The sequence below is a fragment of the Hydra vulgaris genome, chromosome 02 (assembly GCF_038396675.1).
Source record: "Hydra vulgaris chromosome 02, alternate assembly HydraT2T_AEP".
NCBI lineage: Eukaryota > Metazoa > Cnidaria > Hydrozoa > Anthoathecata > Hydridae > Hydra > Hydra vulgaris.
The window spans coordinates 59,736,972-59,762,026 of record NC_088921.1 but is presented as its reverse complement, the minus strand read 5'-3'; the positions used below and the strand labels follow the sequence as shown (position 1 = coordinate 59,762,026).

Below are 25,055 nucleotides of genomic sequence, written 5' to 3'. Positions count from 1 at the left end.
AGCATTTTTTATTGAATCAATAAAAAACCTAAAAAAAAGGCCTTTGAACGTTCAAATGACGTACAAAAAAATGTCTTTTTCACGCCCTATGTCCGATGGGTAGCATAAAGAACAATTTGCACGTAGATTTAATAATCATAAAAAGTATAAAAATTGTCCACTTCCCAATGGTTTAAAACAATTAACAATAGCAAGCTTGCAAGTTTATCTATTTTAAATAATTTGGTGACTTATGTGCACAACCATGTCGAAGGGAATTCTCATTCTTTAGATAATAATTAATCTTTTACAAATTCAAAGGTCGTTTTCCATGTTTTTTCGCAAGTATTACGTTTTGCACTAATGCAGAGATATTCATTATATCAGGCTTATTTGCTTCTTTGGCACAACTTTTCTTATCATTAAACAAAATCACTCAAACTATCACCAAATAAGAGAAAAATAAATAATTATCGTGTTCTGCTTTTGATGACATGTGATAACCACTTTTTTGTGAATACCACATTGGTAGACTAATTGGACAAGTTACTGAGGGTAACCTCTTTTCTGATTAATGTAATTATTCTTAAAGAATAATTGTGTTTGTGATTGCTAGTCTCGAAAGAATACATTAGGAGGCATCTATAAAATAAGTTGAGTTTTTTAAAACATTTAAAACAAAAAAACCTTTAACACACATTTAAAAAACCTTTAACACAAATTTTAAAAACCTTTAAAACAAATTTAAAAAGCCCTTAACGCACATTTAAAAAACCTTTAACACGCATTTAAAAAGCCTTTAATACACATTTAAAAAATCTTTAACGCACATTTAAAACACTTTAAAAAACACAAAATATTGATTTTTAACCCTCTAGAGCTCAAATCATAATAAAAACTTTAGAAAAAGAAACTTTAAATAAAATAATTGTTATCGAATTGAAGTTAATATGAAGATATAAACAAACATATTGGAAAAATTTTATTTTTAAATATGTTTATAAACATGTAACATATATGTTTCGTTCTGGGTAATGGGCTGTATAATTTTATAATATAATTGTAGTGTATATATTAACGTGCGAGCTAGAGGGAAACTCGTGAAATTTATTGTTTTTGTTAAAAAAAAAGAAATCAATTTTTAGGAGAGATAGAGAACGAGAGGTAGTCCAACCACAAAAAATCATAAAACTTTTAATTGCATGATCAATGAAAATAAGTATTCCAATGAAAATTTAATTTATAAATAATGAAAATATATCAATAATTTTAAATGTATTCTACAAAACAGAATAAATTTATCAACAGCTTTTCGATTTCATCTAATTATATTTTAGTGTTTGAAAGTTACGACCATCTAAAACTTACAACCTCCTCATTTCGGACAAATTTTTTTGAAATATAGTATAAAATTATCACCATTTAAGTTAAGTGAAAGTTTTAAGCTGAAACGTCACGAGTTTATGTTACGGAAAAAAAACACAAAATACCTGTTCTATTTGTGTTAATAAGGTTAACAAATTCACATCAGCAGGTAATCCACTGCTCAGTGAGGTATCCCTCTTATTAGTATACAAAATAATATTATTAATGGCAAAAGTATAATTAACAACAAAAGAAAAAGAAAATGAATTTGAACGTAATCCAATATCCGCACTAACAAACTGGCCGAAAATGACTGGTCAACTATCAGAAACAACTACAAGACTCGACAGCTGGATTCAGTTGCTGGCAGCAACAATTAAATTTCTCAGAGAGAAAATATCAACACTTTAAATGTCGCTCTTAGTCTTGAATTACGAGAAATTAATGAGCGTATAAAATAACAACTGCTTGACAAACGTACACGGTAAATTCAACAGCTTGGTCAGAGGTCGTAGTTAACTATAGTTAACTACGACCTCTGACCAAGCTGTTGAATTTACCGTGTACGTTTGTCAAGCAGTTGTTATTTTATACGCTCATTATTGACTTGTATACAAGTCAATAGCAGCAAAGGCTATTGCAAAGGTTACTGAATAAAATAATAAAATGCAAGCAATTAAAGCAACTCGTGCAACAATTTATGGTCTTTCTTGCACAAAAAGTCACGATAATGACAAAGCTGCTGTAAAAGGTGTCATTGAGGCCATTAAAACGGTTCCACTCACAAAATAGTTCATAAGCTTCCAGCAAATATAAGTGCTCAAAAGCACTTGCTAGCTACTCAACCAAATGTTGTCCAATTTGAAGACGTGGAAACTAGAAACAGTGTACTAGCGTCCGCAAAAAAAATTATCAAAAATTAACAATTACAGATACAAAGTTTTTATTTGCCCAGACCGAACTCCTTCTGAAGTTGATACCTTTAACAAGTTTAATAAAAACAGGAAAAAGTACATTGACGCACTAAAGACAAATAAAGTACTCAACCACCCCTTTCGATTTTTCATCCAAGGAGGGAGGCCTAAATGCATCAACACGCAAAAAACTATCAATATCAACGGTGCTGATAAAAACCCTTTTGGCAACTGGAAAGAAGCTTGCGCAGCTGCAAGACTATCCTATGTCATTCAAGTCTTAACAATTAGCATATCAATTAGTACATACGTCGGCACCAAACAAAAACAATCTTTATCAGAATAAATCAAAATCTCTTTTTTGCTTTAACACTTTCACTTTAACAATTTCACTCAGTAAATACAAAATTACTGAACTCCAATTATTAGCCGAACAAAACAAATACGAGCGTTACCGGAGGTGGTGTAGCAATTTATTTTCAAAATGATATAATGGCAAGTGAATTAAACAATTTGCAGCAACATAAAAACTTTAAAAGCAAAGAATCTGAACAACTTTGGGTTGAAATAAAATTACCATCAGAAAAACATCCAGTAGGTTGTATTTATCGCCCTGAGAGGAACTTGCTAACTGCCTCAGTACAATTAAATGAAATAATTTATGCTCTTGGTTACGCTAGATACGTACTTAAATACAAAAGTATATAATGGCTTAATTGTGGCAGGTGACTTCAACTTTCCAGGCATAAATTGGCAATCTGACTGGAGTGTCTGATAATAAAAATACTCTTGAATGCAGGTTTAATGATGCTCTCTGTAATAACCATCTCAACCAGCATGTTAAATTTCCAACTTGTAAGAAAACTGATGGAAATCTTAACAGCACACGATCTAATTATAACAGAATCAAAAGATAGACTTAACAAAGTTTTAACTGGACCTTGTCTTGGTACAGCCTCGCAAAGGCATATATCTCTTAACTAGCAGCACAATTGAAGCAGTAGTAATCAAAAGAGTTTTAACAGCAATAAATTTCTTTTTAAATACGACAAATATGATTAAATTAACACTTTTATAAATAACATAGATATGCAAGTTAGATTTATGGATCGCGATGTTCAAAAATGTTGTTCCATATGGTCCATACGGTCTAATCTCTTTAATGAAGCGTGCCATAAGTTTATTCCAAAGGCATCAAATAATACCGCCAAAAAAAGGTAAGATTCAAATCAAATAACCAGTGAGGAATAATAAAAGCAAACATTCTCAACAATTAATTTCAATCAGTTTTTACAAAGGAACCACTGACTCAGCCGCTAAAACCTTTTGCATCAAAAACAAATGTATTAACTTTGGATATAACAGTTGACCAAAACATTGTTCTCAAATACTTAAATAAACTTGATGGAAATAAGTCAATGGGCAATTATAACATTAGTCCGTTTGCTTTAAAAGCATGTGTCACATCAATGGCAGTTCCGCTAACTTTAATTTTTTAATTTTCAATAAAATCTGGAAAGGCTTCATCATCTTGGCTCAGAGCTAATGTTAATAATAATCTATTTATAAAAAAGGTAGAAGAACAGATCCAGCCAAATACAGGCCAATATCGCTCACTTCTGTTTTATGCAAACTAATGGAAAAAGTAGTTAGAACTGTCATAATCATTAATTTGGTAGAAAAACAAATTGCTTTCCAAAACTTAACATGGTTTTATTTCAAAATAGACTTGCATCACAAATCTTTTCGAAACAATGGACTTTTTACTCATAACAAGTCAAAGAAAAAACTAGTCGACCTAATTTTTCTTGGCTTTGCAATTCGATAAAGTTTCGCACGTAAGACTGCTGCAAAAGCTTGAAATGTATGATATAAATGGCAAACTTCTAAATTGGATAAAAGCCTTCTTAACAAAACGCAAGCAACGTGTTATATTTGAAGATACAATATCTGGTTGGATTGATGTAACTAGCTGGGTTCCCCAAGGTTCTGTGTTAGGACCAACGCTCTTTGTCATATTTTTAATGACCTGTCGAATCATGTCAAATCAACTATTTGAAAAATGCACGCAGATAACATAAAGCTCATGAAAATTGTCAAAATAATGACCGAGCAAGTTTAAAATCCGATCTAGACAAAATTGTTAAATGGACGCACCTGGTAAATGGAGTTAAATACAAAAAAATGTAAAGTCATGCATGTTAACAACAAAACAATAAAATTTGATTATTTTATGGTTGAAATCAAAAATGACGACACAACCAATAGAGTAGTTTTATAAATCACAAATTCCAAAAAAAGATCTTGGAATTCTAATATCTAAGAATTTTAAATATGCTCAACATTGCAATATAGCTGCAAACAAAGCAAATAATATGCTCGGAATTCTTAAACACACGTTCGTATCAAGATATCTTGACATAAGGAAAAAAATTTATACTGCATAAATTAGACCACATTTGTAGTATGCCATAAAAGCTTGGAACTCTTACTTTAATAGTGACATAAAAAAAATTGAAAAGGTTCAACGCAACGCCACGAAAGTTCCTCAGGCTTTGAAAAATAAAGACTACAAAACTCGATGTAAAATTATGATATTAACTACTCTTGAAGACAGAAGGAAAAGAGGCAAATATTCAACAATATAAGCTTCTTAACAATTTAAATCTAATTGATTGGCACTTAAAGCCTTGCAGCATAGCACCCAGAGCTAAATATCGAATCAGATTTCATCGCGAGTTTGTCAGGAATTGCGAAGTTAGCCATAAGTTTTTTAACAATCGCGTAGTCAATGACTTGAATGCTTTGCCAGATAATGTCATCGAGACAACTGCAGTTGATAAAATTAAACAGCTACTGGACAGTTTTCAGTCATCGTAGTTACTACAGCTCATCATTTACCGTAAATGCCACATAAAAGTGTCCGACATAGAAGTTGGGTATAGATGCGCATACTCAGCTGAAGATGAGTTAAACAAGCGAAAAAGGTAATTATTGGCAGTGCCGGCAAATAATTCTGAGATTAATTGCCGGCAGGATAATTAAAAATATAAATTTAAAGACTTAATAAGCTTAAATGATTGCGTAGCTCGATGGATGAGATAGTTACTAATACCTACGGTAATCCGTGTACGAATCTGCCTGTTTACCTTTTTTATTTTGTCAAAATGTATGTTTTATTTCAAACAGTACTAACTTTTTTTAGTATTATCCATTGTTAGTGTTTATTAATTTTTATTTATTATTATTTATCATTTATTAGATTTAAGTTTAAAAGGTGCCTCAAAGCGTACATACATCATCTGATATAGCCGTAGGCGATGCAGAGTATGAGTTAGGAATAAGCGCAGCAAAGTCTACTTTGCTGCGCTTATTCTGCTTAAAATATTACTTTGCATAATTTAAATTGTTTTATGCAAAGTTATATCACCAAAACTAACAAACTAATCGAATCACTGCACAGTGGGCCAGAATGCACTTTTACTGGACAAAATTCATAACTAATTTAATATTAGAGCTATATTCACTAAAATTAGTATGAGTACTAATATGATGTCTGCGCTTTTTATGAAGATAATATTTTTTTATTTCGTTGCTATGGATACCTTTATTTTGCTTAGCAACAACCTACTTTTGTTATCTGCAGATATTTTATAAGTGCTATATTCACTAAATTTGGCATGAGTACCAATATGAGATCACACTTCTTACAAAAGTGATAATTTTTTTAAATTTAGTTGTTATGGATACTTATATTGCTTAGTTACCGGATACTTTCCTTAGTTACAAAGTGGTAAATTGATATTTGAATATCTTATCGGATTTTTGACCCACCTATATTGAATAAAAGTTGAGTATTTAGGTAAATAATGTTTTAGGAATAATAAAAGCAAAAAATAGTGCAAGAAAACGTTATCAATTTTAAATTACATCAAAAAATTATAAAACAATAATATCGTTTGAAGATTGTTTAAGTAATTGTAAAACATCTGAAGGAAATGCTTTATGATTTGTTTGATGTGATGTTGATTTACGCAATGATGAAATAACAGGATCACTGGAAACTAGGAGTCTATTGATAAGATCAGTATTTGTTGCTTTTCTGGATGTTTTTCGGCTGAAATTTTTGCGATAAGATTTAAAGTCTTTATTTCTAGCCTCTTGAGCTTCCTCTGACATAAGTCCGATGGGTAATGTAAGGCTTTTAATTATGTCATGTCCATGTATCAATACTTTGTGAACTGATTGAGCCATGTAATACCATGGATAAAGGGACACATATAGTCTAAAAGTGTCAAAACAATAATCCTTGAACTTTAAGCAGTCTATTTCATATCCTGAAGAGAGCGTTACCAAGATAATGTAAAATCTGAATATAAGGTTTTGGTCAATACCCAGAATTTCAGCTGTTTGTTCATATGCTGCAAAAGCACGCCTTGAGGTATTGCCATCATTACTTGTTCCAGAACCACCACTTTTAGGGAAATCAACAACAAGTCCCATTTTGTTCATAAAATCAGTCTGAATTTTTTGTTTAGCTACAGATGCCTTTTCTTTGTGTTCTTTAGATCTTGCTTGCCACTTTCTTGTTTCTTTTTTATATGCAATGTGCAATAACATCTCAAAAACTTGAATCCATGCATGAAGACTGGAAAGACCATATTTGAACTCTCTGTTAGTATAATCCATATTAAGGATATCAAGATTATTCATATTTTTTGGAGAGACACCACACACTGAACAGCATTGGTATGAGTTATTTTTTTCAGATAATATTGTTTGAACCTTCCCATCAATCATTGTAAGTTCAATAATACAATTCACTTCAATAGAAGATCCGCAAACCTCTAATAAAATCATACCCAAGCTTTCTATCTCACTTTTAATGTACTGATCTTCTTCAATCACAGATTGAAGAAGATCAGTACATTAAAAGTGGACGACTTTTGATTTCTCCAAATAGGCACCTTTTCGTTGCTGTTGTTAAATCCAGTCAAATCCAATGGGACAAGACAAGTAATAAATAATGATTCTTCACGCTTTAAATCTCTGTTAATGTCGGGTTCTGATAAAACTTGTTTATAAATGCTTTGGCCAGTAGCACCATCAAAACCAGCCTTACACGTTAGTGTCATTGTTTTTATTGCTTTGTCGTTCAATATCAAGTGCCTTAGCTCAGGTTCCTGAACTGCACAGTCATTAAATCTTTTAAAGGAACTGAAGCTGAATAGTCCTCCACTGTTATGTTTGCAGGATAACATTTCAATTTTGCATATCTGACATCATTGTAAGCGGGGATATTCATTGTAGATGTTATATTCTTTCTCCAAGGCTCCGCTTCTAATCAATTGATAGGAAGCTTTTGTCAGACTTGCATCAATTATTAAAGCCAGTGCTTCGTCTGCTGAATATTTAGTTGCTTTATCTTTATTTGATATATTTAAAACATTCTTGGCAGCAATAACAACAGATTCATCTCTAAATTTTTTATTAGCAGCAAAAAATAATTCATTGGATGAATGAGGTTCAATTAAACAAGATACACGCCGTTTTTTAGTTTTATTAGAACTATTATCAAATGCAACTGGTTTTCGACCACGTCTACTTGCAGTTGGTTCATTGTCTTTTTTTCTGACAATTAAATATTCATTAAGCCAGTTCTTTTCAAAATTTTTCACAGTATAGTTTGCAGATTTCCACTTTTTTTTATACAAGTAAACAAATCGTTGAACAGCATGTCTAAAATCTACGTCTTTAAAATCAGCAAATTTTGGCTGACTAAATTTTAATATATCTTCAGTAATATTTTGTTTTGAAATACTAAGATTGTTTTTTACTAAGATTTGTTTTTTTGGACAAAATTATGAATGTCTAAGTTTAACAAAACCATATCTAAATAATTATTGTAACAAGTATTTTGTATTTAAAAGTAAAATGTTATAATATATATGCCGCCTGGACTACTAATACTTGTTAGTAATTAAGTTACTACAAGTGTTAGTAATTAAAATTAAAAGTAATTAAATTACTGTCAGTGTTAGTAATTAAATTACTAACAATTACCGAAAATATGTTGTTGCTATGTTATGCAAAGTAAGGTATCCATAGTAACCAAAAAAAGTTAACCTCGTAAGAATTCTGAATCTCATTTTAATACATACCCCCAATATTGTGTATTTAGCGCAAGTAAAATACTGTTAAAACAACGTTAATGTAAAAATGAGTTGTTGCTATGCAAAATTTAGTACCATAGCAACCAAGTTAAAACATACATAAAATCTGAACGGGGATTTAAGGGGACGAGCAATCAATTAAAACTCGATTGAAGCATCATATAGCTCAAATAAATATAAGACAACACATGACAAATTGTGGTAATTATTAGTTATTGTGCGGCAAAAAATAAGTTTCTTAAGAAAATTTTTTTTTTAATCTGTGATTTTCAAAGTATAACTGAGATAACATGCTATGACAAATTTATTTCACACATTGGTTTTTCTTATCTCTAAATACTCTAGAATAACATGTACTAATTTTTTGTTTCAAAAACGTAGGTGTAATTGAAATATAACACAACGTTGATGTTACCGTTAATTACTTATTTATAATTTTTTTTTTTATTTTATCTCAATATTCAAATGCTTAGAGTCCTGGTAACTAAGGGATTTAATATAAATAAATTATCAATAGATTTCTCCTAATATATGTAGATACTAAAATTAAATAGGTTTTCAAGATTAGACAACTAAAATTTTTCCCATTTTGTCCACCTACTGGCCCACTGTGCACTGTATTTATTACATTTATATTGTTTCTTTATTTGCGCTGCCGGCAAATAACCTCAGAATTATTTGCCGGCACTGCCGGCAGTTACCGCTAGCCTTAAACAAGGCTGCCGCGTTGTGAATCTTAATTAACTAACTAATTTACAGTTGTTATGAGTTTACACTTATCAAAGAACTACAAGCCAAAAGAAAAGTGCAGGAAATATTATGAACCTGCTGTCTTTTAAATATTAAAATAAATTTCACAATATATATACCGGTATGCCATCATAGGCCTATGATGGCATAGCGCCTATGATGGCATACCGGTCATATTTCCATTAAAATTGGTTTTGGTAAATAAATGATTAGACCTACATGACTATACTGACTTTACATTAGTTTTAGTGAAAAAACGTCCCTTAAATATTGTTTTTATAATCAACAAAAATCGATTTCGGGATGTGCCGTTGTAGTTTTATTTCCTTCATATATTTAAGATTGTGATTTTACTATTAACTGTGCAGAAATGAAATTTTCATGCATTTTATATTCAAGTTTTGTGCATTTAGTGGAATAGTTACTTTAATTTTATCTTTTGAACAAAGCAGACACCGCTTGTTTTAATGAAAATGATGACTTTTACCCATGATGGCATACTGACGAATTGGGTGTGTTGAAATATTGACGAGTTGGGAAAACCCTTTTTTTTTATAAGAAAAAATTATTTTTAAGTAAAATTAAAAGAAAGCGATGCTCCAACATTTTTTTTTGGTCCAAAAAATACGTAAAACGCAATATATCCTATGCGCATGCGCAAAATTTTACAATGCTGGTGTGTAGCATGAAATGGTAAATTAGGATGGTTTCGAGTAATTTCTGGCTTTTCTGAGGGAAGACTCTAAGGTTAAATGAAATCATTAAGTTACCATCGATCCTAACTAGCCCCATCCTCCCCTATGCCATCATAGGAGCAGTGGTTGCCTATGATGGCATATTTGTGCTTTTTTTTACCATAAGAATAACTTATAAAAAAAATAAAACTGATGAAAACTCCTAGGGTAATTATTGTTCTAGATGTAACAAGGAATGTATCCATATCAAAACTTTTATTATTGGTCTTCAGGATACTGAATAATTCTCTTCTATTTCTTTAATAAGTCGAAGTTTCAAAACATTTTTTTTTTTTTGCAAAACTGTCAAACAATTAACTGGGAATTAATGATTTTGACGGTTTTGTTGTTTAAAAGGCGGTTGTTTAAAAGGCGGTTGTTTAAAAGGCGGTTGTTTTATTGTTTAATAGGCGGATAAATAGATTTATTTTGTTTTGTTGTATGAAAGTTGACATTCTAAACTTTAAATAGAGAGTGTATATAATTTTTACTATACTTGGAGATAATAAAAAATGATTTAACTGTCTTACTTTATCGCGCGAAGTTTGGGAAGACAGACGAGAAAAATTAGTTATTAGGACACATTTTTAGGAATGAGGGTACTTAGGCACTGTTTAATAAAACAAAATAAAAAATAACAACATACAACAAATAAATATTTTTCAGGGAAACTGTGAATATTAAACTTAACTTAAACTGTTTTTAAGTTAAGTTTAGCATTAACAAACTGTGTTTTTTTCGAATAACTAAGCAACAAGCATAAACTTCATAAATCAACTGAAAATTTTTATTTTTACTGAGATCAGAGAAAAGCCGCACAACATATTTGCTCCGTTAAATAGAAAAATATATAAGCAAGAAATATAAAAGTTTCTCGTCTGACTTCCTGAACTTTGCGCAAACAAGTCAGACGAATTATCTTCTAGCAAAACACCTGTTTTCAATAACAGATGTTCAGCAGCGTGGGTAAAGGTAACTATAAAGTTTAAATACTTTTTTCTTAAATAATAAAATGCATTAGGGTTTGTTTAGGTTATAAAAAAATAATAAGTTCATAATAATTTTAATTTTTCAATTTTTGACCAGAATTTTTAATAGGTTCGCCCACTGAGCAGTATCTCAAGATAAAAATAAAATAACTCCTTACCGTCCGTAACAATCCTGTCTATTGTTTACACCGATTCCCAAGAAAACTCTTTGGAGGATTGAATATACAAATAAACGTATGAATAAAAATAAACAATAGTTTTTTTTCCGTTTTAGTTGCAGATTTTTTTTTTTTTTTTCCATTGCACGAAGATTTTTTTCATGTTAGATTTTAGATGCACTAGATGTTAGATGGACTCATTTATAATAAAATTTCTTTTGTTTTTAAACGATGCTAGGTAATGATAGAAGTTTTCGAGAATCAAGAGTAAAAAAAAACTGTAATTTTACGATTAGTTTAATGCAAGGATATTTTAAAACATAAATTCTTATAAGTACTAATTCGGCAAATTTTGATTTGAATACTTCACATTAGGTTCAAGTCATTTTTTAAAAATTTGTTACTGGATTGGTGCTGATAACTTTTTTTTATCTATTTGCATCATTCGCAATGTACATTTTGCATAGGCGTAAGAAAAGTAGGGGTACACTGAGGTGCATAGCCATCTCCGTGCCAATTAACCCAAATTAAAAGGGTTTACCACTACTCTTGCTCTGCAAACCCCGAACCTTAGTTGCTTAAACCCCACCCCCTGCCTCTACTTCATGACTTAACTGTGCTACAACATTATGAAAGATGGAACGTTAATATTGAAATTTCGAAATACATATGAAGACCACACTGGTAAAACCACAGATGTCACATTTTTCTCATTTTGAGAAAAATGAAATTTAGTGTTTAGTGACATTAACTATCTGTTTGGTAATAATGTATTAAATTAAAATTATATTTTTAAGACATTTTAGTCCTAACACAATATATAAATGCAGTTTTTGTGCAAAATACAAGAATTATTTATTCACAGTATTCTTTTGAAAACAAGACATTTATTTTGGACATCTGTGATTTTTCCGTTGTAAATTCATAAACTCATAAACCACGTTAGCTTATAACTTTTTAGAGTACTTATTTGCTTAAAGGTAACACATTGTAATATACAACCACAACGTATTAAGTGTGTGATGAGATAATAAAGCCGTCCTCCCCCCCCCCCCCCCCTCGCCTATTTCTTTTCATAAAAAAAATTCAAATAAAAAGTTATATGAAAGTTTTTTTAATAAATAGCATTGCTACCTGATCTCTTCCCTAACCTCATCTATTTACCATAAATGATTCTATGATGTCTGTGCTTTATCACTTCATATCAAGTTTGTATAAACTATACAAAAAACAACTGTGAACAACACGATAATAAAAATGTGTCTTTTTAATTTTAAAGAAAAATAAAATAGATTTTTTAAAAATAAGATAAAATAATATCAAATAATGTCTTACTTAGAAAATGTTTAGCTTCAATAAGTCTTTAAATTTTTAACAAAAAAGAGGCAACAGAGCTATGTATGCTTGTTTCAGTTTATCAGGCACTTCGATCTTTGATCTAAACATATGAGATGTAACACACTTAAAACTAAATATTTCCAATTTCCTATATAATTAAATTTTGAGCAGCCTTTAATATTTCAATTTCTCCAAGTGAACATGTCTTAAACAAACAAACAACTAAAAAGTTTGGCTTTGAAACTCTATTTTTTACTTTGTTAGGATAAAAAAAGGTACACCTTATGAATTAAAACAAAAGTTGAATAATTTAAGAGAAAACTTTTGTCATTATAAAAAAAAACTTATTTTATATATATGTATAAATATATATATATATATATATATATATATATATATATATATATATATATATATATATATATATATATATATATATATATATATATATATATATATATATATATATATATATATATATATATATATATATATATATATATGTATATATATATAAATTTTTTTAAATGTTTTTCGGTGAACGTAACGTTGTTTACTTAATCCGACAAATTTTTCTTAAGGATAAAAGTTAGTAATGTGACTTACGCTTTTATTATCATTGGTTTAGTTACAAATAACTTGGACAACTGCGCTTTTTACCAGGTAAAGATTGGACAGCTGTCGTTGTTTAAAAGTTGCCCTTTTTTTAAAACGACCATAGTATCTTAAAACCTTTTTTGTTATGAATTTTTAAATTAAAATAGCTTAGTTCTAAAATATTATAAAAAATATATATAACTTGAAATTTTCAAAAAGTGGACATCTGTGGTTTTACCCGTGTGTTCATCATATATATATATATACATGGGCGCCAGCAGGATTTTTTGAAGTTTTAGATGGAACACTTTTACGCATGTAAAATGGTCATAACTTTTGTAAATTACAAAAGTTATGACCATGCAAAGTTTCAGACCCCCCTTCCCCTCCCCCTCCTATGAGGGGGTGTAAACTTTGCATGGTCATAACTTTTGTAACTTACAACATTTTTCTACGAAATTTAAAATCTTTAGATAAATTTAAATTTAGTTTACGATAGTACTATTGAAAATTTTACTACATTAGTGCCCTCACGTTTGGGCAGGGGAGAGGCAAACATTTTAAGGCTTTTTTGTTCCCAGGCCTCCGCCATCCTGAATTTTTGCAAGGTCTTCTCATTTGGCATAGATAGAAACATACTTAAGTTTGGAGTTTGCACAATGTGTGAAAGTGTCGTATCTGAAATATCAAAAAATCCTGCGGGCGCCCATGAATACATTTATTAAGATTTTTTGTGCAGATGTTTTCCATATTATACTCATTTAACTTCAAGTAATATAAGAATTGCATGTAACAAAAAACAAACAAACCTTAAGAAAAAAAAGAATATTGAAAGTAAAAATTTCTTATAAAATCACTGTGTTCTTTTTTCTTCGTAAAATAAATCTTATCCCTTTTCCATTTTGGTTTTCCTCAAAAAAATTTGCCCAATAGACGCTGTATTCAACATCTTCAATGATATCAATAGAGTGTGAAAGATTTTTTACAATAACAGTTTCACTAATACAGTATATTTTAACATGTCTATTACTATATTGGGACTGCTAGGTTCCACTATTTGGGTATTGAAACTTAACTGTTGTATTCTTGATTTTGGATGGTCGTTATTCGAGGGATACATGCTACACTTTTTGAAACCAGAATCTGTGTTTTTTTGGAGTTGTTTATCTTGTGACAGTTAGTCAATTAACTGAGATAAAAGATGTAGAAAAGCAAGTTTTGGTAAAGTTTTCTGTTTCCATTCGTCATTTTGTTTCTGTTTCCTTCCGTTTTTCAACACAATAAGTATCAACATTCAGTAATACTTTTAGGGAACAAAAAAAAACATCTGATGGTAAATGAGTAGTTAGAAGATAGATAAATATGATATCATACTCTTCACAGGTATTTAGTACTTTAAAAAAAAAGATGATCAGAAATTGTCATCTTTGAACCACTTGCGCTCGGGTGTTTGGGCAAAAAATAGTTTAAAGGGCCCCAAAAAAATAGTTTAAAGGGCCCCAAAAAAAAAGAGGAGCAGAAAAAAGTTTTTTTTAATAAAAAAAAGTAAAATTTAAAAAAATTTATAAAACGGGGTCTTTTTAGTCACTTTAGCCCCGAGCGCTTACCACCCTTGCTAAGCCATTGCATGCTGCGCCATATTCGATATATATTATTGACAAATACGAATGTAATATGTTTATAACTAACATCTGGTTTAAAAAACTTATTGCCTACTCTTTTTCTAAAATTTTTTTTTTTAAATCTACTTTTTTCCCAGTTTTATTCAAATATCTTTAATCCATAATTCTCAAATTCAATAAATCAAATGAAAATCCCCACTCATTTGTAATTTTATTCTACAATTTCAATTTAGAGTGTAAATCTGAATTTTGAATTTCTTTGAAACATCGGTTTCTTTGAAACTGTTTTATACTCTTTGTACACTTTTCATTCCTTACACATCAATTCCATTGTTAGGTATGTGACATATAAATTTTAAACAAATTAAATACTAGAGCATTGTATATTATTAGGAAACTTTTCAATACAGACTTTCAAAGGTAAAACAATAATGAAAGTTAAACAGTTTTACATAAGCTCATGTCATTTTAGGTACAGAATTTATGATACGGATTTGTTAAAAAAACTGTGAACAAGTTTTTTTCTTTTGTAAATATTGTAACATTAACAATTTTTATCAAAATGCTTACAAACTTGTTACCAAGTGTTGTTACAACCTTGTAAGCATTTTTAAGACCATTTTAAAGAAAAGTCTTATAAAAGACAATAAGTATATAAAAGAAATAATTAAGGGGCACTTAACGTGGAATTCCGTTTGGCTTTAAATTGTGATAGTTGCCTAAAAAGCCTAATATCAAGATCATAACTTTGTATTTTCATATCTAAATGCATACAGTTAAGTGTCAATAAACAAAAACCTTAGATTTAACAAATAAATATTTAAGCAATAAGGAAGCCGCATCTAAAAATTTCAAAACTTTAGAATCACTTATAAATTATTTACAAACATACACTTGAAAAAATATATAAGCATACACCTACCGATATATATATATATATATATATATATATATATATATATATATATATATATATATATATATATATATATATATATATATATATATATATATATATATATATATATATATATATATATATACAGATATATACAGATATATACAGTATCGGACAAAACGAGTGCAACCAAATAATGGTAAATTAGTTTCTTTATATAAAAGTGCTGCATTGTTTCAATTTAGAGAAATATCTATGTAACTGTTTAGAGACAAAGTTCTTCAAGTTTTATTCATCACAAAGTTCATTATTTGAACACGAAAGTTAATAAATTAATCAAAAGTATTAAAAAAGTTGATTTCCTTCTGGACAAAACAAGTGCAACTCGACAAAATGTTGACCAAGCCGTATTTCGCTATAAATATTTCGTGGCGAATCCTTTGTTGTCGATCACAGCCTTGCATCTTCGAGGCATAGATTCGATCAGGTGATCAATGAAACTTTGTGGAATCGCTGTCCAGGCCTTTTGGATTTGTTCAAACAGTTGATCCTTATTACAAACACCTTCACGATTAATTCTGCGGTTGATGATCTCCCACAGGTTCTCAATAGGGTTGAGATCCGGAGATTGAGGCGGCCAATCCATCACCGATAGGTGGTTGTCTTGAAACCACTGCAACACAGTGAAATCAGCGGTTTCTTTGCAGGGCGTCGAGAAAACAATCCTGCTTCAACAGCCTTCTTGACAAATCTGACGATCATAGAATCCTCTCTAGACTTCCATATACTGACTGAATTTCATGTCGATTTACATGTCTCTTATAAAGTAAAATGAACCTGTGTGAACCTTATTAAAAAACTTCCGTGACGTTGACACGGACCAGACTTAAGAAAATGAAACAAACCAAAAAAATTGCACTCGTTTTGTCCGCTGCAAAATGGCACTTGTCAACGAAATTCTGCCTGTGTGCTGTCACCTGTCAGCTGATTGCTCATGTCATGGAATGCTATGACTCCAGACTCCTGAACCGTTTGCTGTGGTAGTATAGTTCGTTTTGTTTTTAAGACTTGTAAAATAAGGAACACTTTTTAGCATTGTTCGATGTTGGTTGCAAATGTTTTGTCCAATACTGTATATATATATATATATATATATATATATATATATATATATATATATATATATATATATATATATATATATATATATATATATATATATATATATATATATATGAAGATACACCTATAAGTACATCTGCGTATACTTAATCTTTTATGATCCCTCACGCAACCAGGAGGTTTGCATCCAAAATGAGGAAAAACATTTACATGAATTAATTTCATACATACATACATACATACATACATACATACATACATACATACATACATACATACATACATACATACATACATACATACATACATACATACATACATACATACATACATACATACATACATACATACATACATACATACATACATACATACATACATACATACATACATACATACATACATACATACATACATACATACATACATACATACATACATACATACATACATACATACATACATACATACATATATTTCCGTTTGGAGAACTTTCCACTTTAAAGCAAGTGATTGAGAGATTTCTTTACTTTAAAGACTATAGAAAAGATAGTGTTCAGAGAGATGTTAGTGAAGAACTATTCAATCTATGAGTAAATAATGTTTATTCATCATCTTTCATTAAAATCAAAACAAAACTCAGTAGTTACATTCAAAAGTTTTATAAATTTGTGAATTTTGATAAAAAATAAAAAAGGACGAAAGCATGAAACAAATGCAACAGGATTAATAGAAGAGACAAATCAATTATTTAATAAGCCAATCAAGCATCTATAAATTACGAAATATCTACATTTATAAAACATTCTGTATCTATTTTATTAAAAGTTTTTTTTTCAGGTGACTTTTACCTTGATCACATCACACCAAAAAGTGCTAATGGAATAGATGTAGCGCATGGAATGTTTAAAACACCTCAGGAAACAGATTTTCAAACAAGACTGTAATTTGTAAAGGAAGATATAGCCAAAGTTAATACTGGTCATTTACGTGGTTCCATTTTTGAAAGTTTTTCAAGGAGTTCAATCAGTGCCGTCTTAACGCGTAGGCTAGGTAGGCTGCAGCCTAGGGCCCCCGATTTTTAGGGGCCCCCAAAATGTGTCTGGATTTTTTTTCAAATTTATATAAATAAAAAATTATATTTCTAAATTTTCTGAAGAAATCATAGTTTGGGCGCCCCTCGGGAATAATTTTTTTCTTGATAAGATTTTTTTAAATTATTTTTAGAAAAGTATCAGTTTTTCAGTTTGGGGGCCCCCTAGGGAATTTTTTTTTTCTTGATAAGCAAAAATGCATGCATGCGTCCGAAAATAAACATAAATTTTCCGATAAGAAGTGTTAAATACAAGCACTTAAAATATCCCATTAGATTGAATTTGAAATTGCTGTGATCAACTTAAAACATCTGTTTTGAAAAAAAGTCATTTAACATGTCTAATCGGACTTATCAAAGTGGTGCTGCAAAGAGGAAAAAAGCCGCTAAAGCAAAAGAAGACATTTCAAAATATCTTCCTTTGACATCATTTCTTTTGGTACAAAAGTCAAAGCCTGTTGTGTCCGAAGATGTATTTCTTTGTCCAACTTCAAATTTCGTAAGCATTGATAGTGCTTTGTTGCCAAATGAAACTCTAGAAATTCAACAGGAACTGGAACCAGAACAGGAGCCAGAACCAGAGCAGGAGCCAGAACCAGAGCAAGAGTCAGAACCAGCACAGGTGCCAGAACCAGTACAGGAGCCAGAACCAGCACAGGAGCCAGAATCAAATCAAATTAAAACTTATCCAAACGCAACAACAAAAACTACTCAAGAAACTGACCCAGCATTGTGGCATCAGTTATCCCAAGAAGCTCAATCATTTTGGATTTCTAATGGCCCGTCCATGTGCCAGAACAATGATGGGAGCTTCAAAAATTCGGAAAGGTTGAGTTGCGGACAAAAAAGGTACTTATCAAAATCTTGCTTTAGACGTGAACTACACAATGGCGAATTTGTCAATCGTGAATGGCTATTATACTCACCTTTAACAGGTTCTGTTTTTTGCTTGTACCTTATTCTCCAGCAAACACTCTAATTTTTCCACAACTGGATTTGATGACTGGAAAAATGCCTTAAAATGTATATCTGGACACGAGAATGGTTCTGAACATCACAAAAATATGCTTACTTACTCCAGTCGGCAGAGAGAAAGTGGCCAGCTTGACTCTGTATTATTAAAACAGTTACATAACGAACAATTGTACTGGCAAAATGTGCTGAAAAGAATTGTTGCAGTTGTAAAGTTCTTGTCATCAAGAGGATTGCCATTTCGTGGAAACAATGAAACCATTGGTTCAGAGCAAAATGGTAGTTATTTAGGAACTCTTGAGTTACTTAGCCAGTTTGACCCATTCCTACATGAACACATGAAAAAACATGGAAATTCTAGAAAAGGTAATACTTCATACCTCTCCGCCAATATCTGTGAGGAGTTTATATGCCTAATGGGAAATAAAGTTTTGAGCGAAATAATTTCTGAATTAAAAAAAGCAAAATACTACTCAATCAGCGTTGACTCAACTCCAGACTTGTCACATGTAGATCAATTAACTTTTACAGTTCGATATGTTAAAGACTTTGCACCAGTTGAGCGTTTTTTGCAATTTGTTCCCATTCACGGGCATGGAGCTGAACATTTAGAAACAGTGGTTTTGAATTTTTTACAAGAAAATGAAATTTCAATATCTGACTGTCGTGGGCAGTCATACGATAATGCATCAAATATGGCAGGACAGTACTCAGGCCTACAAAAGAGGATTAAAGACAAAAGTGAATCAGCATTGTTTATTTCTTGTGCTGGACATTCTTTAAATTGGTTGGCAACAGTGCAGCTGGATGTTGTTTAGAAGCAATTATTTTTTTTGACTTTGTTCAATGCCTCAACAACTTTTTTTCTGCATCAACTTATCGTTGGCAAGTGCTTCTGTCTTTTGTTGGCAAAGGCAAAAAAATTGTCAAACAGCTTTCTGGAACTCAATGGTCAGCACGTGCAGATGCTGTGACTTGTCTGCATGAAAGTTATGATGAGATTAAAAAAGCACTTGAATTTTTGATCAAGGACATAAGTCAGTCAAAAGAAACTCAAAATGATGCTCAAAATCTCATCACGAAAATGAACACTTTTGAGATTGTTTTTCTGACAATTTTCTGGAATGATATTCTTTGTCATTTTAATGAAACATCGAAGATTTTACAGAAAGAAAATTTTAACCTGGAAGTTGCAGTTCGGATTCTAAAGTCATTGTTGCATTTCATTAAAGATTTGAGGAGTCAATTTGAGAATTACCAGGAAAAAGCCAAAATCTTGCTTCCAAACACTGACTACAGAGATTCTTCAAAAAGAACAAAAAAAAGAAGCCGACGTATGGCCTTCTTTGATGGTGAGGCTGAAGAATTGGAATTTCAGGGAAGTTATAAATTCAAAATTGAAACATACTTCCTGTTATTGATTCACTAACATCAAATTTAGAAAAAAGAACATCAGCATATGAGAAGATCAATGACAATTTCGAATTTCTAGTAAACATTCAAACAATTGCCAATGTTGAACTAAAAGACCATTGTTCAAACCTAGCACAAATTTATAAGAAGGACATAAATGAAAATGAACTTTTTTTTGAGTGCCAGCAATTTAAATATTACATTTCAAAAGATGAACATTCATTTACAGAATTTTACTCAACATTAAAAAGAGACCACTTGGAATCAACTTTTCCAAATATTGAAATTTCCCTTAGAATTTTTCTGTCAATGATGGTCTCAAATTGCACTGGCGAGCGATCATTTTCAAAACTAAAAATTATAAAAAATGAACTCCGCTCAACCATGCTGCAAGAAAGATTGAACTGTTTGTCGTTAATGTCAATTGAATCAGATGTTCTTTTAACCATTGATTTTGATGATATTATTAAAGAATTTTCACGAAAAAAATCACGTAAACGTCACATGTAAATTTTATCATTGCTTTAATAAATGTTTCCTATTTTAGTATTTGATTTAATTTTTTTACTAAGGAAAAAGGGGGCCCCCAAATTAAGTCTAGCCTAGGGCCCCCGATGGCCTTAAGACGGCCCTGAGTTCAATTACAGTGGGATACTTTCATTTTGCATCTAAATGAGTTACATTTAAGGAATACTTTTATGGAATTGATGGAACTAAAGGGCAAGATAAATTTTCTACAGTTATTGACTCACAGTTAAGAGCAATTCCAAATCCAAAATTTTTCATACCAGGCAATAAAACCATTAATGTCTTATCGACTGGCCAATAATATGTTTATCGCATCTGTTGGCGAGTAATCACAGAGAAAATTGATGGTTTGACCATTTTAGAAGTTAGACTTATAAACCATTTTCGTTGGCTAATAATAATAATACGTAAGATTCTGCATTAACATGCATAATCTTGCGTATTAAGTATCTATTTTCAAACCAACTAAAAATCTAAAGCTTTTTGTTAATTAGTTGGTTTGATATTAAGATTAAAAAGAGATGTTTAACTGATGGTCTTAAAAATCAATTTATTGTGATTTAAAAAATTAATAAATTTCCTTATTCAAATGCTGAGAACATTTGTTATAAAGTTATAAATAACAACAGATATTTTGCTTGTGGTGAAAATATTCTGATTTGAATGTTAACCAACGAGGATGAAGAGATAAGAAGGAAATCGTTAAGAAAATTTTTCATGTAAAAGGCTTCATAGTGAAGAAGATGGTTTTGTAAGGGTAACGGTTGAGAGTGACAATGACAATAAAGCTAATGTTAGTAAAATTGATTATTCTCAATTAATAGAGATGTAAGAGTGTTTCTAAAGCCCAAGTTAAATTTTAAAGCTGCACGTTATTATAAAATGACCCTAATTTCCCAATGGCATTCTACCGGTTTTAAACTGATTGGAGAAGATAATTTACTTTAATTTATCGCAAAACCATTTAAGTTATGATATGAGCATCACAGCCAAAATGTTGAAAAACTTGTAAAACTTGTTAGAGAAGCTTCAGCTTCTGTGGTTGGAAACAATCGCAGAGATTAAGTTATTTGAAACAAAATTAGGTTCAGGAAATTAATTTAAAATTTCTCATCAAAAAGTGATTTTAAATTGTAACGTTTTGAATATTTTTGTGTGTTTATATACATAAAAAAACTTCAATTAAAAGAATTTTGCATCTTGATTGTTAATTTGAACATAGATGTAATATATTGAAAGTATCCTTTGTTATATTTTTGTAATATATCTCACTATTTTAACTAAAAAACGATAGGAAATCTAAACTTTTGGCAATAATTTCATAAATATAGTTTATAGAAAAAAGTGTTTTTGTGAGCCAATCTTCTCAATAACTTGAAAAATTGCAGCGGCAACTGCAGATGAATTTGAATGGTCTGCGCAGATCTGCGCAGACACATATGCAGACAAAATATGCGCATATCTGCGCAGACGTCGGCGCCGACGTCTGCGCAGACACTTTAACGGAAACGAAAAATCTAAATTATCTGAATCAAATGTCTGAAATTATTTTTGCATAAGTTAATTATGAAAAATAATTTCAGACATTTAGAAAAACTCGTAAAAAGTAGATAATTACGATAATTATCTACTTTTTACGAGTTTTTCATTACTTATCTGTTTCTTTTTGGTTCGAGCTACAAAATTTCGAATTATTTGACAAATCTTGATCGAGAGAAGCGTTTCAGCACTTGTTTAGCATGTAACAAAACTGTTCAATGGTCGAAGGAACGCCTTGCAGCGCATAAAAGATCAACATGTCCAAATGACAGCGTTGAGGAAAAAAGATTGTTTTCTAAGCGTAATTATGAATTGTCACATCTAATCAATGATTCTCAGCAACTTCCATCTACATCTGATTCACTAACGCAGCGTGTACATCCACCAATTAAGTAAGAGCTTAAAAATGATATCGACCCGAAGCTTGCTAATTTCTTTTACCGTACGGGTTAACATTTCGTTTAGTCGAATCGGAGGCCTTTAAGGATTTCGTTTAGTTACTCAATCCATCATGTATGCATCTGTCATCCCGAATGCTAAAGTCTTATCAGGATCTCTGCTCGACAAACAATACACAAAATGTTCTACTTCTGTAAATGAAATTTTGAATTCTGAAACAAACTTAACACTGATGTTTGACAGCTGGACGAACATAAGAGGGGATCACATAGTGAATTTTTTTATTAAAGCGCCCGATCAGAAGCCTTTTTTTTACATAAATACATCCGAAATCATTCAAATTCATCTGCCGTTGCCGCGGCAATTTTTCAAGTTATTGAGAAGATTGGCTCACAAAAATTTACCAGTTTCAAAAGCGACAATGCTCCTGTTATGAAATCAGCGTGGAGGATCATCGAGGAGAAATATCCACACATCTCGGCTAGCGGATGCGGAGCTCATGGAGTCAACTTGCTTGTAAAGGGCATAGTTTCTACAACTGAGGCCACAAAAACAGTCAAAGATGTAGAGAAAATCATCATATCTGTGAAATATGTGAAAAATCGTCACATCGTGAAAGCAAAGTTTGATGAAAGACGAATTGCAGCAAATATTTCTCTTTTATTGTCTATGCCTGTTTACACGATGGTTTAGTTATTATAAATCAATGAGCAGTTTCCAGCTATCAAAATACGTTCTTATTATGTTGGTAGACGAAGAAAGTACATTACTGAAGGAAATTCAACCAAAGAATACATCTGCTGATGTTATGGCGTAGATAAAATCTAACCCATTTTGGGACCGTCTCTCTAAGCTTGTCAAAAGCATTGTATTTTCTTCCAACGTGATCGGAAAGCTAAAAAGTGATGAAGTTCCATTGTCTCTTGTGTATGATTACTTTGGTTAAATGTACAATTCATATATGGACAATAAAGACATACAACAAAAAGTGCAATCTCGCCTCGATTTTCTCTTTACACTAGGTATTGGAATTGCTTTCATATTAACGCCTCAGTTGCCTCAGAAGGTTTATATTTGAATGAAAATAAAACCGATTTTATCACTGCTATAGTTGAATTCACCAAAAAGATCAAACCTAAAATTGCTGACACTGCTGAGGATGAATTGATTGCTTTTATAGGAGAAAAGGCTGCGCTGCCTGAGAGAAAAAAGGAAACAATATTCAAGATGATAAGACTGATTACATTCTTGAAAAAGGTGCAATTCTCAATCAAATTGAATGTCAAGAAATCACCGAATAGGCGCCAGCATTATATTTTTTTATTACTGTAAGAATCTTTGAAATCTCCTATTGTTACTAATCACTGAATTTATATTAAAGTTAAAATATTACTTAAAACATTTTTTAAATTTAAAACTTTTTTTGTTGGTTTCAAAAAATCGTCTGCAAAGCAGTAAATTTTGTCGGCGCCGACGTCTGCGCAGACAAATTACACTATCTGAGCATATCTGCGCAGACAGTCCGAGCCTAATTTTTAACCCATAAGAATGTCAACAGTTTTAAATTTTGAGACTTAAACCCAAGTGGGTCTGCTAAAACTGGTAACTACCAACTTTTTTTTTCATAAATGAGTTTTAGAGATCAAAATCAAGGCATTAGAAGGGGATACTTTTTGAGTTTTGAAAAAATTTTCATTTTTCAGCCCACTCTAATATATACGGTGTATATGTGTATATGTATGTGTATGTAAATGTATAAGTATGTATGTGTGTGCGCGCGTGTGCGCGTGTATGTGTCTGTGTGTCTCTGTGTGTGTGTCTGTGTGTGTGTGGTTCTGATTTTTTATCTAAAAGGTGAGGGAGGGAGTTCACTATATATATATATATATATATATATATATATATATATATATATATATATATATATATATATATATATATATATATATATATATATATATATATATATATATATATTTACAGTACCTACTCAAATTATTAGACTCAAAAAAAAAATTCAAAATTTTGTTACTTTTTTGGATTTTCTTTGTTAGGTAGGGGTTATTGCTGTTTACTTTTTATTATTTATATGTAATATAACTTCCTGTCATTCATTTTTTGTTTTAGATTAAAAACATTTATGAAATATATACACTTTTTAACAATATTTTCAACTTTATAAAAGGTATGGTAAATTTTAAAAATATAAAATTAAAAACATTCAGTTATTTTTATCTTTCATAACTCAAATTATATGTCTTTATATGTTCAAATTATATGTCTAAATTATTGTCGACTGTCTTAAAAACTCAAATAATGAAATTTCAGTTGTTTTTAAGTGTTTTTTTAAAGAATCCCTGTCATATAATAACTTATTAAATGTTGTTGTGGTTTTTAGATTAATAATGGGTAGAGCTAGTGATGTTTCCCCACGTAAATTAGCTAAAGTAGCTGTTCTTCTGCAAGAAACAA

At 30.7% G+C, this 25,055-nt stretch overlaps 2 protein-coding genes across 2 annotated transcripts in view; both read left to right on the top strand.

The window, feature by feature from the left end:
- The first annotated feature begins 1,447 nt into the window (after nt 1-1,447).
- LOC100204458 (ankyrin repeat domain-containing protein 31) overlaps nt 1,448-25,055 on the top strand; it is a 157,904-nt gene continuing 134,296 nt past the window's right edge. The window contains exon 1 of the mRNA XM_065791558.1: nt 1,448-1,491. The gene's annotated coding sequence lies outside the window, so the exon portion shown is untranslated. The remainder of the gene's footprint in view (nt 1,492-25,055) is intronic.
- Nucleotides 18,070-20,627, top strand: LOC136076188 (zinc finger MYM-type protein 1-like). The gene is made up of 4 exons (XM_065789661.1): nt 18,070-18,581; nt 18,700-19,513; nt 19,639-20,086; nt 20,146-20,627. The coding sequence occupies exons 1-4, from the start codon at nt 18,070-18,072 to the stop codon at nt 20,625-20,627; spliced, it is 2,256 nt and encodes a 751-aa protein (XP_065645733.1).

Excerpts from the sequence above, each read along its gene's own strand:
- LOC136076188 (XM_065789661.1), top strand. The coding sequence starts at position 18,070 with ATGTCTAATCGGACTTATCAAAGTGGTGCTGCAAAGAGGAAAAAAGCC. Across the intron at positions 18,582-18,699 it reads TTGAGTTGCGGACAAAAAAG|CAAACACTCTAATTTTTCCA; the intron begins GTACTTATCAAA and ends CTTATTCTCCAG. Across the intron at positions 19,514-19,638 it reads TGGCAACAGTGCAGCTGGAT|CTTTCTGGAACTCAATGGTC; the intron begins GTTGTTTAGAAG and ends ATTGTCAAACAG.